Source organism: Alternaria viburni (assembly GCF_023758015.1).
Source record: "Alternaria viburni strain BMP 2772 chromosome Unknown scaffold_21, whole genome shotgun sequence".
NCBI lineage: Eukaryota > Fungi > Ascomycota > Dothideomycetes > Pleosporales > Pleosporaceae > Alternaria > Alternaria viburni.
The window spans coordinates 77,934-93,384 of NW_026055790.1; the positions used below are offsets into that span (position 1 = coordinate 77,934).

General features: G+C 53.2%; 2 protein-coding genes across 2 annotated transcripts; one reads left to right on the top strand and one right to left on the bottom strand.

The window, feature by feature from the left end:
• Window positions 1-837: 837 nt before the first annotated feature.
• J4E79_008597 (uncharacterized protein) lies at window positions 838-2,069 on the top strand (the record flags this gene model as incomplete). The annotated part of the gene is made up of 3 exons (XM_049357452.1): window positions 838-987; window positions 1,037-1,521; window positions 1,580-2,069. 3 exons carry the CDS (start codon window positions 838-840, stop codon window positions 2,067-2,069), a joined length of 1,125 nt encoding a protein of 374 aa, XP_049207923.1.
• A 9,694-nt stretch (window positions 2,070-11,763) lies between these two features.
• J4E79_008598 (uncharacterized protein) lies at window positions 11,764-13,263 on the bottom strand (the record flags this gene model as incomplete). Its single annotated transcript, XM_049357453.1, has 1 exon — window positions 11,764-13,263. The coding sequence occupies one exon, from the start codon at window positions 13,261-13,263 to the stop codon at window positions 11,764-11,766; it is 1,500 nt and encodes a 499-aa protein (XP_049207924.1).
• Window positions 13,264-15,451: the final 2,188 nt, after the last annotated feature.

The window sequence follows — 15,451 nt, forward strand, 5'->3', positions numbered from 1 at the left end:
CTTTGAACTACCGAAATTCCATGGAGAATTATGATCATCGCAATCGTCGCGTGGTCGCACAAGTGCATGCGATTTTGGCAATTCGAGGCTAACGGCCTAGAACGCGAGATGCAGTGGCTGCTGCATGATCGGACCGACGAATCGTATAATCGATCGCACATCCCGCGGGTCTGAGACTTCCTAGACGCACATCTGCACGGAGCGCCCGTCGCCTCATGTAGACGACTGCAACTCCGTCCTTCAGGTCGCAACGCTCCCATGCCGCGTGCTTCATTTCCGGGGCCCAGGTACCTGGAGGGTCCATCCCAGTTCAGCCCGCTAGACGATCGTGTTCTCTCAGGCTTCTCCGTCGCTACATGAACGCTTGGCTGGAATTTGTTGCCGGACGTGCAGCTAACGGTGCCGCTTCCTTCTACAGGCTTAACGCTCGAGCAATGCACTTATACCCATTGCTTGACATATTGCAACATTTGTGGTGTTTTCGCCATACTAGCCTGATCCGACTCCACTTCCCGACGACATGCTTCTAGTGTACCGATTCCAAACACGCCATGTCGCGTGTCAAGTAGTCGATCTAGCATCCCATCACTACCACTCTTCGTTTCCGCCCCAGTGTACGGCGAATACCGAGATGATGGACTACAGGCATTGGGTATGATCGGGACCGTGTGCGAAGTGCCGGTAGCTGATCCTTCTTCATGGTTCCCATCCCCACAACCCACAGCCCTTTCTTTGCCTTTTTTCGCTACGATCCTCGCATGCACGCTCAGTACGCATGACTGCATATTCTCGCGGGCTTATACGAATTGGTGGTCCTCCAGACTGATCCGCACCGCGATGGGTGTGCCGGATAATGGCCCTGTAATTGCTGGAGTAACGTGGATGTTGACGATATTGAGTGGTGGGTTTCTGGCTTTGAGATTCTATGCGAAGTTATCGAGGAAGCAAGGGCTTTGGTGGGATGATCATATCCTGACTGTCTCATGGGTAAGTCTTCGTCTTCTGTCCGTATGGTGTGTCTAATGTGACTGAACAGGTCCTCCTTCTCGCCCAGGCTATCATCACACAAGTTGGACAACAAATGGGATTCGGAAAACGACTGGAAGATGTCAACCCCAAATACCTCATGACCATCGCAGTCGGAATGTCCGTCGCCGCATCGATCTCCTGCTTCGCCTCCACGCTCTCAAAGATATCCTTCGGCGTCACTCTCCTCCGCCTCACGTCTGGTTACCTACGCGGGTTCGTATGGTTCTGCATCGTCACCCTCTTCCTCATAATGCTGCCAAGTGCGCTGGCTACCTGGGTCCAGTGCCAGCCGATGGCAAAAGCTTGGAACAAAGACCTCCCTGGAACATGCTGGGACTCTAGCCACTCAATCGACTACGGTATCTTCAACGCTGCATGGTGCGCTGCGGCAGACTTTGCGCTAGCACTACTTCCATGGTATCTGATATGGGGATTACAACTTAAGCTCCGCGAGAAGATCGGAGTGGGTATCGCCATGAGCATGGGTGTATTGTAAGTCACTTCGAGCCTACACGACTGGTGAACAACAATACTAACACGACTTCCCCAGATCCGGTGTCTGCGCCATCGTAAAAGGCGTCTATGTAATTCAACTCGGTCAAAAAGACTTCTCCTACAACGGCAAGGAACTCACCATCTGGACCGGCGTCGAAACCGCAACCGCCATCATCGCCGCTTCCATCCCCGTCCTCCGCGTCTTCTTCAAGGAAACCATATCTTCTTACTCCCGCTCGCACACCAAGACGAATCAAAGCGTTCCCTTATCCCGATTGAACCAAAGCCAACACTCTACAACAACCACGACTGTACATGCGATGGGCAAAGGGAAAGAGGGGCGCTGGACGGTGATTGAGGACCAAGGAGATGATTGGAGCCAAAGGGGCATTTTGGAGGATGAAGAGATGGGGAGGAGTCGTCGGGGGACGGTGTATGAGGAGGATCAGATATTGACGACGAATACGGTTACGGTTACGATTGAGAGTGATGCGAGGTCGTTGTCTGATCAGAAGGCGAGGTCTTTTTTGGGGATAGCGCATTGATATAGCTTCTAATGAATCGCATGAAAGCCAAAATGTCCACTAATCGTACGGAGCCGGATGTGTGAGGTCTCTGGGGGTGGGTACTGTTGAGGTGGTTATGGGCGAAGACAGAGGAGCTACAGGCTCAGGCTGGGTCTTTACTGGAATGTGAAGATTTTGTCGTGAGCACATGCAGTACTGGCCACATCCGATTCTTCCTTACCTCCGCTCCTATTAGCGATCGTGGCACCAGCGGGTCTAGTATCCCCATGAGTCTTCTCGGCCGCAGCGAGCTCGATATCTCCATTGTCTATCGCGGCAACATCGGGATTGGTACTTATGTGAGGTTCCGCCTATAGGTTTGTCTCCTCCCTTGTAGTTATCTCTAAGAAGGTTCCATCCTTAAGCATGCGCGACTGGTATAGTCCGCCTGCCTCCGTGTTGTAAAAGTCTAAATGGGCGCTCTATCTAACGCATAAACATTATTACTCATGTATACATTCTTTTTAATTCTACAGCAGAGGATTAACGAAGAGTAGTGTCTCTAATCTACTTTAGTATATAAAGCTCTACTATACACCTCTCCGCTCTGCCGCAATCTACATTTTCTACTCTTCTTACTTGTTAGTAGAAACATAACGCGTATAAGTATTAAGAATAGAACAAAGGCGCTGTGCACTAGCTACAGCTTGAAGAATAGCCGGCTATCGTAGTAGGTAGTTATCTCTAGCATCCGCTTCTAACTATCTTCTTTTTGCGGCGTACTTTGTAAAGACTATTTACGAAGACATCTACATTAGCCGCTAATTATTAAAAGAACGGCTCTGGCAACAGCTCCCCTAGGCTCAATCGCATCTTCTTATTCTTAGCGATCTTTTTTTGGCTCAACTCTACTAGATTTCGGAACTCGCTTTTTGGCGATGGCAAAGAATAGATGTAACTAAAGAGTACGACTTTGCACATAGGGCGATGTGCGTTAACGGTATGATACGAAGTAGAAGATGTCTCAAAACATGAATTAGATGGGTGATAATAGCCGCAGGGGGGACGTGGGAGTATTCCTGGAACGAGGCGTGTTGATCACTGCGCCAGATCTCGATATGCACATAAGTAGATTGCCATTATATCCCAATCGTAGTGACTGCTAATTGCGCATTCGTCTGCCCTTTCGACGGAGCCAGCATTTACTTGTTTGTCATCTCCCTCCCGCGCACAGAGACTCTCTCTCAAAACACCCAGCAACACCGTCGACAGCCAGCAGTGCTAAAGCTACCTCCAGCAAGCAAGTCAACCCCTACGATAGGCGCCTGGTAAAGCACCCATGTTACATCTTGCATGGTGTAGATAGCGTTTGTTCGTCCGCTCTCGGTGAGGGCATTGTCGTCTGTGGCGGGTTGAATAAGAGGGTCGTTGAGGTGCTGCTCAAAGTAGGTAGCTAGATCGCCTAGTGACTGGTTTGCTTACCAGCCGGAGGGGACCTCATCATCTGATCTGATACATTGATGCCATAGCGCGATCGATGGATGCCAGGATCGCTGATGTCGTGGTCTTGTTTAGGCCAGTAGGAGGGGAAGGCGGGGCCGCCATGGTGGCCCTCATCTGTCTGGGCGTACTGTCCAGTATCGGCGGTGCGCAGGGCATGGTCTTTCTTTTTTTTTTGAGGTTGGTCAATGATGGCGATGGAATGGAATGAAGATGAGCGGAAAGTCTTTGATAGGGCCCCTGGAAATTTTGCCAGGTTTGACCAGGAAAGGGTTAGTTCAACGCGACCTTTCCCATCTCTTTTCCAACTGATTGGGACAATGTGCATCATGTCTGTGCTAAGGCTATGCTTTACCCACACCTCGCATGCGAACAGTAACATTCAGACCGGTCAATATCATGTATGAGGCTGTGGTATTGGGTCGAAGATCTGAGATCGAACCGCCAGTCGTGGTCCCTGAGGATACAACTGAACCGCCTCGAAAGATATCTTCGGAGGCCCGATCCAATTTCCGAGCCCACGCGGCATGTAGGGGTGACATGAATGGGAACTGTGTGTCGCTTGGGCTAGCGTTGCGATAGGAGGACGAGCGATCATCAGGCTATTATTGCGACACGGCCAAGGGCAGCCTGAGCATGCTTTGATGAGCACCGCTTAGACCCAGTGGACCGACAAATCGACGTAAGGAGTGTCATTGCCGTAGTTGCATCCAAGGAAACAAGGCTTCCGGCAGTCCTGTAGCGCCCGTGGACTATTCACAGCCTCTTTCCTAGAGTGCAGTCGCGTGTCTTCGTCGGACGCAATGTGTGTTCGTCATATGAACCCTGCGCGATAGCGGATCGTCTCGGATCGTCGCAAGCCGTGGCTTTGGTAAGGTGATGTCGAACTGTGGCCATGAACGTGTACCTAGGTATCTTGTTCAGCCTCGTGTCTCGGATCGACGCTGCGTTGGCCGCCTCACAGGAGGACGCATGAGCTTCATGATACGGAAGACCCTGTTGTGACGACATTGACGGCGACATCTTATTCAACACGCGATTGGGTCGCATCGAGAAGTGGTGCTGTGCAACGGTTCAGGCAGGCTCGCGCGCGAGTGCGATCTTCAGGCGGAGGCTGGACCCTCTTTGAGCTTGGGCCAGCCATGAGATATAGCAGTCTTGCGCGCGGCGACCATCTGCAAATTGCCACGGGTCGACGGCAGCCCAGAGTACAGTCTTCCGTCCCACACGCGCGTCTGATGACATGCGCAATGCTCGCCTCAGTATCCTATCACATACCGCAACCATTAAAGATTCTGGCGGTTCCATGACGGGTTTGAACTGACAGCCAACAATCATCTCTACTCACAGAACTTATCTTTTAGATCGATGTCGTATTCCTGTGAGGTGCACGTGGGCTTGCTGTGGAACTTCTCTCGATGCGACGAACCAAATAGCCAAGTGCTTCCAGCCCGGACCGTGTTCGGGCAACATGGAGCTGCCGCGGTAAATGTTTTGAAGGTGACATGCAGGGCAAATGCGTCGACATTACACGAGGACCCCATTGACCGTGGGACCTACATACCTCAAGCCTTTCCACATGCGCTCATACTGTCCCGCTCTGAGATATGCCGAAGAAGAATGCATTCTCGGGCTCTGACGTTTGGATAGTCGCTCGAATTCTGCGCGGGATATATCGTACAAGGCGTATTCAATGCTTTGACACTCAAGCGAAGTTCTGTGCGTAGCTGTTGTAAGGTGACCCGAAGATTTGCTGGGGCAATGAATATTTCGTGTTGTGCTAGTAGATAGAGCAGATAAGTAAATCATATGAAAGAGAAAACGCCTGCTGATGATTGGGGCTCACATAACATCAGAGAAACCGTTTTCCAGTGATCGCGCGAGTCTTACTAGTTGAGTAGATCTGCATGTGCTCGCTATCTCGCCCATGTGAGGACGTTGTCTCTCTCAGCACATGTAGCCATCTCGTGTGACCCCAGTTGGAGATGTAGTCGAGTTCGTCTGAACTATGGCCGACTGGCGGCGGAGAGGGTTGACGACACTCGATACGAAAATCAGGAAATGGGAAACTTGGTCTAGCATCTCGCATGCGACAGGCGGCGCTTAGCGGTTTGACACAGCTGGGAATGTTGGCCCGATGCCTATACGTTCCTGTGGGGATATGAGCCGCGTCCAAGGGCGTCACAAGGCGCAGAAGATAGGCCGTTGTGCCATCTTGTCCGACGCCAATTCCCCTCCAGCTTCTCAGATGGTAGCCTTCGACCATACTACAAGTGGGCAGACGACAAAGCCTTCTTTAAGACATGGATCGAGTTCCTTGTCGAGCGAGAGGCCAAGAAATCCTCAAGCACCCCCGACGACGATCCACATTGAGTCACAGGACGACTTGATGCAAGGGATTGAGCAGGGCTCAGACGACTTCGATATGCTGGTCGACGACGGGGAGGTGATGGGAAAAATGGAGGAAGACGACGACAATCACAACTTCAGCGATGTGGGCGGATACATCCATAGCCAAGAAGACGACAACATCTCCAAGTTCAGCGATGAGGAATCTGAGCAGCCACCAAAGAGATCATTTACCCACGACAGCGGCCAGGCTTCGAAGCCGGCATTGAAGGCGACTCTTTGGGCGCTCTTGCAGGACCGAATTAGAGACAAAATAGACGACAAGTTGGACCACCTTGGAGAGAGCGACCAGTATGGCTGGATGCAATCAGATGGCGTGTTGGGGTATTGCTGCTTTGGGGCGGGGAGAATCCGGTAGCTGTTTGTATGTCAAGCAAAGGCCTGTCGGGAGCGAGAAGGGCTCAAGCCACTTTAGCTATGCGAAGGGGCGGCATCGCTGTCGGCCGTGGATGTTGTCGCAGGGTGGTTGGAAGTTGATACGCAGAGATAGGTCTGTCCGGAGAGAATGTGATGCTATGGCTGGTTGACGCGCGTAAAGGAGACATGACAGCGCGCCGACGACGTCAAGCTCAACACCAGAGGCTTTGCCCATGGTTATAGAAGCAAGGAAACCTCATGTCGTTTTAACAGCGCTGATACACAGAGACAAGCCTCTTCGGGGAGACTATGATGCCACATCACCTACTCTGTCGTGGAGGAGATGTGGGAGCGCGCCGAAGCTAGAACATGGGGCGCTTGACGTGTTCATTCGCATTGCACTGCTAGGGCATCACACTTCCAGGCGCCAGTACGGCTTCTTGAGCACTGTAGGTCACGCCAGAGCAATCCATTCATTTAGGCGAAGGTATATGTCCTAGAAATCCAGCCCATGAAACCAGGCGAGCGGGTGTTGAAGTTGTCGAATTTGATCTTGCCTGGCCGTAGAAGCGGGGAGAACTCGAGTCCTTCCGGCTACGCTGATACACGAAGGCGGGCCTCTCCGAGGAGACTGTACTGCCACTGCAACCATCTCGTCGTATAGGATTCATGACAGCGCGGCGACGCCACCAAGCTAAGAGCTGTAGCCCGAGACATGGGGTCACTTTACCCTCCGGCCTCCGGTATGCTACGCCTTCATAGGTTGCGAAGCCAGAGTCAGGCATATCCCATCCGGCGATAACCTCACTTGTCATTTTGTCTTGGCTGATCGCACACACTGCACACGTCGAGCGGGCTGACGAGTTCCATACGTCCTCCCATCCGTGACCTCTAGTGCACCTCCAGGCGCCGGGTCGGTCACTAGATGGCGGCACAGCTCCTCTTGGCATGGTATTAGGTTCACCAATGATAAGTTGTCCTGGGTATAGGCCTGTGTGCGAGTGTTCGGGCACCCACTCAAGCTTAGGTAATGTGTCACGCTTGAGATCGATCTCTGTGATATCGAATCCCATGACAGTTGCTTCGACGTCGGCGTGCGTGGATGTTTGTGGTGCTTTCCGCCGGGTAGATTGGTAGCAATTGTTGTGCATGTATCTGTCAAATCGGGCACCGTCCCATGTGGCATAATGTTGATATCTGGGACCTCCTGAGTGAAGGCTAGCACCGCCGAGTGCTGTTCACGGCGTCGGACGAGATGGGAAACGTCTGCATGAAGAGCTTGATGATCTCTCAGGTGCTCGTGTACCTGTGAGCGCCATCCCGGAAGACGACAGTATGTAGAGGCGGAGGTCGAATTTGAGGAAGATGGGGGGCGTGGTGAAGACACGTGCGGCTCTCGCAAGCTCATACGAATCTATTGTGGATGCTGAAAGATACGTGTGTGCCGCCCAGGTGAGTGCGCAGTATGAAGCAGAGGCTGGAAGCCCACGTCGAGCTCCAGAGGGTGTAGACGAAGGGCGTTGCGTCGATCGCGAGGCCGACGATGCTTTCGAACGTGATCCATGCACAACCGATCCTATTATCGAGGTGCATACACAGGTACTCGCAGAGTAATGATGTCGTGTTGTCCATATGGCAGAGGCCTGCACCGACGGTTGAAAATGAAGAGGGGTGGAGCTGACGCCGGACCAGATGGCGCATGCGGCCCATCTTTTGCGCCATGTGGCGTCCTTTGAGCTGCTTTGTATCCAGACGTAGATTGCCCACCCCGAGCTTGAACGTGGTGCTCCAATTGCGGGTCGCGAACCCTTTTCCGGGTAGGTCCCAGCTGGCCACCACATTGCAAGTCGTCTTGCCCTTTGCCTGCCCACATACACCGCATGTGGAGCGATCCGACGAGTTCAAAACGTCTTCCCAGACGTGGTCTTTGGCGTTGCACTTCCACGCGCCAGTGCCACTCCCAGAAAGCGGCAGGGCTCCAGACGGGCAGATAGTGAGGTCGTCGAACTCGATTTGGCCTGGCCATAAGCCGCCAGGGTGGTAGAGTAGCGTTCTGGAAGTCGAAGCTGCTTGGGCTGAACTCGGCGAGCTCAGAGTCCGGACTCTGGCTGGTTGCTGATGAGGTTGTCTTGCCGTTTCCCTGCCCACATACACCGCATGAGGAGCGATTCGAGGAGTTCAAAACGTCTTGCCAAACATGGTCTTTCGCGTTGCACTTCCACGCGCCAGCATCGCTCTCTGAGAGAGGTAGGGCTCCATGAGGGCGGATATTGAGATCGTCGAATTTGATTTGTCCCGGCCACAGGCCGGTAAGGGGAGTATGTGGCCGCAACTATCTCAGCGCCGGCAAGGTGTCGTTGTGGAAGCCAAATGCATTCACGTCGAACTCGGCGGCGGTGTCATGGCTGGCTCCCGTCGAACTGCGCGGTCGCGGTCGCTGCGGGATAGTGCTCACATCGGTTGTCGCAGGAGGCTGTCGCGTTGGATTGGCTTGCTTGCCGGAGGTAGCGTGAGTGTGGTGCGTTTATGTGCGGGACGGCTCGATCGCGCTCTGGATGTCGAAGCCACTGGGGTTGTAGTCGAGTTATTGTGGCTGGCCACTGTCAAATCCGCTCGGTTGCGACCGCTACGAAGCAGTACTGACAACCTCTCGTGCGGGTTGCTCCAGGCAAGCAATAGTGGCCGCCATACTCCTTTCGTTTCCCGAAAGCTCATGTCGAATCACCCTGCCGTAGACGTGAGGGTGGATGCGTATTCGTATCGTGATACTGGCACCGCACAGCTCACGATTGGTGATGGCGCTGGCCTGTTGTATCCTGCTGTCCTTCCACGCTACCTTCGTCTCCCGCAGATTGGTTGCTCTGAGCTGGCTTGACGTGTCGCAGAGGCGTCTTTGCGCAACCCCAGCCCGCCAGACATGTCCATTGTGCCCTCGTCTGCCTCTCGCTTTGCCCTGGGTATTGTGTAGTAGACCCTATGCGACACGTGTAGTCTCTTTGTCATATCCACACAACTCGATTGCATGCCGTGATCGCTGAAAGTAGGCCCCTGGTATGTTCACGTCTGCCCACCGCATTCATGGGACGCATGGAATGTGGTATCCACTTTGCCGTCGGTTGGAGGTAGGTTTCAGGATCGGTGGTATGACAGGATGCTGGACGGAAGTAAGCAACATGTAATCGTTGACGGGATGTAGCCTACTGTTTGAATTGGAGGCAGCGGAAAGTAACGCCTTGCCATGCCGTTCCATCTCCACTGCTCGGGCGATGCCTATACGCCGTTGTGGGTGTGCTTGGGTATCCAGTCATACTCAGGCAGCGTGTCAAGCGTGAGGTCAAACTGGCGTATGTCAAAAACCAGGACAGTATCGCCGCGAGTCTCTGGAAGCCGTAAGCCGTGGGCCGTGGCGAGTAGACTGATATCCGTAGACAATTTCCCAGACTGAGGCTCGTGGGCTTTCCGCAGCCATCCAGCTCGATGTCTGGGTGTGAAGCGGGAAATGTCGGAGGTTTGACTCGTCATGTTGTCGAACTTGAACGGTCGCAGCAGGCATGGGGCAAGCATAGTCGACGCGCAATTGAAACCTCGAAGCACACAAAAGACACTGCATGCGACACTCGTCGGGCACCGCTCGTGGGCGGGGGCTGTGGGTCTTTGCCGAACATGAAGTTCCCGCACGTCGCGATGGCTGGACGCGCTAACCTGAGAAGGGTTTGGCGCAGGCGCATGTCAGGGTTTACGTTGACGCACGTTACCCCGCAGCGCTAAGAGCGCGCCACCTGGGCAGCATCCATGTTTCGCCAGACAGAACGGCGCCCGGCTAAGAGGAGTATCAGAGGTTCTTGGAGATGCGATACTTCTCTCTTCGTAGAGTATCTCCTCGCGTATAAGTTGTATGGAATGCGGGAGGTGTAGTTAGCTCGTTGTCTCTAGGTCGCCTTTAGGTTATTGCAGTACCGTAGGATGGCGATGCTAAACTATAGGCTTCGAATTCTGCGCACACAGTAATGAGTTAAAGAGGGGAGTATATAAAGCGCACTGCAGTGTCTTTGTTGCTTCTATAACACACACATAATTATGCCGCTTACACCCTTCTCCTTCGCGATAGTAATTATCCTTACAATTATCTACCTTAACGTCTACGCTCGCCTAGCCTACCCTATAACCTCGCGTCTTGCTAGCGAGCTTATCGCAAGAACACTCGGTGTCTATTAGCAACCTTGCCTATTACTCTTAGCTTAAAAGATGCAAAATACAAAGTTGTACTTGCTCTTCCTAAGCACTTAAATAAGTATGTGCGATGCTTGTCTGTTAGATGTGCTGCTTACTTGTGTAGAGATAACTTTAGCAGCTAGAGCCTTCCTTCTAGCTAAGAGATTAGCTATACAAGGCCTGCTCCTTCGCCTTTAACAACACGCCTACGTACCTACTTTAGCAGAGACTGCCTTTATAGGCTAGATTAGCTTCTATAGCAACAACAAACAACATGCAAGAACTAATATTATCCTTGCACCTTACGGTCTGCGAGTTCTAATACAGTATAGGGTTTAAGCTGCTTGGGCTGTCTTAAGACAGCAGGAACTAGCATGTAGAAGGTAACATTACTTAGCATAGAAACTAGAATTAAGCAATAAATCGTATTTTGGAACGAATTTGACGTATTTGATCGTATAGGGCCGAAGCAAAGAGGAGTATCAGGCATCCTCGTACGAACTGTCCATGTCTTGCCTTGTACTTTGACAGTGTCCTAGTACCCCAACGCTCAAACACTACTACCTAGGTGTCCGTGATGTTCCGGTCCGAGCTGGCCTCAAATGTGTGTACGTTACAACACGCGGGAAGAGACTCGATCGACCACGACAAGCGACACGGCATTCTTTACAAACGCCAGAAGGAGAGGCATGACACGGACATGCTGAGTACGTTCCGTCGATTCGGTCTCGGTCACCGCGGCTTATTGAAATGGAACATGTGGATTTGCACTGGCACTGGAGTAACGTGATGTGGGTTACCGGGGCATGTGCCCGAGTACAAGACTCCATCGGCACAGAGTATCACACCAGGCTTGCAACCACAGGTGCGCGGTTATTCGAGGGGTATAGAATGACTATGTAATACGAGAGTCGAAGGCGTAAGTAGAAAGCGTGGCAATCAAGATTTCAGAATCCCGAAAGTGGGTCAGACGTGACCGCATTCCAGCTGGGTTTATTGCCGCATGCTCATCAGTAATACAGTGACAGTTTTCATGTGGATTCGCGGTCGAGACACCCACGATTGACACCAATGGAACGTACGGCATTGCATGTGGGACGAGAGTTTCTGGTTACATTGTCATTGGGTATCTACTGTCGAAGACCGTCAAGCCTGGGTAATCTGCGTTCAGCCAATACCGACGGCACATCCCCTCGTCGTCCTCTGTGGTACCCAGTCATTCGTTCCTGTCTTGCATATCGCTGGCTGTCTCGCCTTAGTCATCGATCACCATCGGATCATCCACGGTGGCGCCAGAGAGGTGGGTGGCGACAACAGAGCGATCTTGGGCAGATGCGTCGTCGCTCGACTCGTGCCACGCATTTAGGTAGACCCTTGCTCGGAGGTAACGATCGGGGCCGACCGTGTTGTCGAGAGCCTCCAGTCGAGCCTCTGTCAGAACGCGGAGATCTTGGTCGGCTGCAATGACGCTTTCTTCGGATTCCCTTTCGGCAAGTCGCAAAAGAAACACGTCTCGGACAACGTGCACGATAGAGGTATCGGAGTCAGCCTCATGGAAACGCATGCGAAGTGCGTACTCGTGGTCATCAATGAAGTCCATAGCAGCTTTCTCTACAAGGTGAGATATCTTCCGGTCATCTTCATCTTCGCGCTCCATGACTTGGGGCCACAGTGCGGGAAGCCGAGCAGCGATAGCCTCTAGCCACGCCCTCATGCGTTGGTCATCGCCCACTCCAGCGGAATCCAACTGTTGACCTGCATCCATGTGCGATGCTTGCTCAAAGAACCATGACGGAACCTTCTGGGTGACCCAGAACAAGTTGTAGCGTGAGAGGTAAAGCCAGATCGCGAGTGCGTACGGCGCTTCGTGAATACATCCACGCTGCGTCTTCAAGAAGCCGGAGAGAAACAGGTGTATGGGCTTGCCAAGCTCGTCGCGGTAATCAGCGTGTTCGAAGCTGTCCGCATCTACGTAGTCGATGTTGTCAATGAACCGGTCCCTGGTCGCCGGCAGGCCTCCAGGCACGGCCCAACCCGCATCTTGGAACACGGTGAACCATCGTAGCAACGTCTGCGGAGACATGGTGGACTGCAAGCTCGGTGCTTGGTATGCTCCGTAAGGGGAGGTCGTCGGTCCAGCCAGCGCTACGCCAACCTCCAAGGCCAAGGTCTTGAGGACATGATGCTGCTCCTGCAGGACATTGATTTTCGCTTGAAAGAAATGAGTCATTGTCTTTGCGTTTTGCTGATTGTGCTCAAGCCCCTCCCTGAGGTCTTCCAAAATCTCGAGCCTATCCTCGGCCGACCTGCATGTGCTGGACCACAGCTCCCAAGCTTCGGTCAGCGCCTTTCTGTTCTCGACGCCGGCGCGAGCTGACATGTCGTGGATGAGGTCAGCACCGGTCGGCTTGTTCTTGAGGTCGTGGTGGATAGCGGCGTCATTGGATTCATCGCGAGCAGACACTTCGTCGGAGCTGTCGGCAGGCTTACTCTTGAGGTTGAGGTGGGTAGCGCTGGAGGCGGCGAGGTCATCGTGTGGAGCCAGAGCTGCGTCGGCAGGCTTGCTCTTGGGGTCGTGGTAGGCAGCGCTGGAGGCGTCGGCGCCCGCAGGCTCGTCATTGGGGTTGTCATGAGCAGACATGTCGTTGGTGATGTCGGCAGGCTTGCGGTTGGGGTGCTCGAGTGAAGAGTAATCGGCCATGTTGCTGTCGTCCTTCTGTATAGACGCGACGTCGAGGGCGTTGGGATCCGCCATGGAGTGAGGAATGTGAAGAGATAGTGGTTGGGAAATCAGCGCACCGTGTATCGACCTCGCTTATTCACCGAAAAGTGAAAGCAACCTCACGGATACGGAGAGGCAAGGCCAGGTGACGTCCGCGTGGGAGGGCCTTCTCACCATTGTCGAAATGTTATTCACCTCACCAGCACAGCGCTTCAGTTCAATGACGTCGCTGTAGCGCCCTGACCCCCTTTCCAACCTGCTAACGTGGAGGAGCTCTATGTGAGGCAAAGATGCGTAGCAGAGGCTTCCACTGTCGGGCATCACATGATAGTTAGAGTCCGTCATCCGTCCCGAAGTCTCTTCTCTTGCCCAATAGCAAGAACAATAGAGTGCGGCTTTGATTCAGATTGCGGCTTGGTCATTGAGAAGACACAATAGAGCTTTCTAGGAACGGAGTGTTTCTAATCCGTGTTGCATTGTCGGCCTGGATCGCGAGAGGCCTCACAGTGCGATGCGCATCTTGCCCACAACTGTTTTGTAGATGAGACGTACGTAGTCCATCACTTGACGCATGTGCGAAGCGTTTTCGCTCAGCCTGTTTCGCGATCGATTCTTGGAAGCCGGTCTCCATTCGTGAAGTTTTCAATGTAGTCGCCTCGAACCTGAGCACAGCAGTCACGACGAACCTTGAAGTGTCGCTCATCGGTGCTTGAAGAGCCCCGTCGCCAGCATGGATCACGGCGAGTGACAAACAGCATGCTGTAATGGGGTCTAGTGGAGAGGCCTCGCGCCATTTCATGATGCCCACCCCGACGACTATGCGCCCTCGCGATAGCACGCAACCTTGGAAGCAGACGACTCACCAGCCAAGGATGCATAGGCCGGAGTTTGGCGACTTACCTGCAGCAGGGCAGACGCCGACAAGGGCCGAGCCGCCGATTGCGTATCGAAAGATGCACAGGCGCTCAAGCACAGCTGATCACCCATATGGGTTGTCGTTTAGCGCGCAGTCGATGACCATAGGACTATAATCAACGGCTTTCTACAACCTGCCTAATTAGGAAGTCCTCCACAACATCTAGCTCGTTGACAGCACCGCAAGCAGTTTTAGAATTAAACAACGGCTCCGACCAAAACGCTCGACTTTCCAGAAAGCACGATGCAACAGACGCAAGAGTGCGCAAGTTACTATCCGATTTCAAAATACAAGCTGCGCGAGACGAGCATCGCAGCTTTGCCGTATTCCACGGAATCAGCCCTATACCACGGCCTGGAAAACAAGAACGTCCAGGGCCTGTCAGAGATGAAGTGCGGACCCTATCGAGCGATTTCGTGACATATAATGGCATTTTCTTTTCTTTCGGCACTACACGATGGCCTTGCATCACCGGCACAGTGGCAAATTTCATGTATCACATTTCACAATCATAGCGCGTGGGGGTGCAGCAAAACTTTTATCTTGCTCAATGTACCAGAAAGTCATCCTTCACAGCTGCCGTAGGACAGCCCTGGCTCAAAGCATCATAGAGTCATCCTCCTTTACTCATCTTCCGCTAGTCATCGTGCGCATCACCTTCTTTCCAGATTTGTGCCTGATGGACGACCTCGGCGACCAACGCCTTCTTGCCTTTATCGTCGTGGATAGTAATCAAGAGCTTCACGTAGCCCCTAGCCATTTCAGCATGACTAGATGCATCTTCATCATAGGCCCACCAGACGCAGAGCATCGCTCGCAACAACCTTGAGTCATCAGAGAAGAAGGACTTATCGTCGAAGTACTCCTTGAACTTTGCATGCCGCGCAGCTGAATCCCAATCAGGAGGGGCCCAATTGTGGTAATCGATCTCGGTGAGAACGGCTTTGAGCTTCTCCAGAGACGCTTCAATAGCCTGGCCACTCATGTAGTTTCTCGACATGGGATCCTTTGGCTCGGAGTGGCTATACTCTAGCTCCCTCAACGTGTTGGTCATCTGCCTGAGATACGCACCACTGGTGGCGGGGTCAGTCCATGGGTAGACATATCCGTCCGGGTTGTCAGCCCGATCACCACGGTAATCCTCGCGGTCCTCGAACAGCGAATCTTTGTCATCGGGTGTATCTTCCCTCTTGATAGGGTTGCCGGCTGGTGGCGCGGCTGGCGGCGCGGCTGGCGGCGCGGCTGGTCGTGCGAGGGGTCGTGCGGTCGATCGTGCAGCTGGTGGCGCGGCTGGTCGTGCGGTCG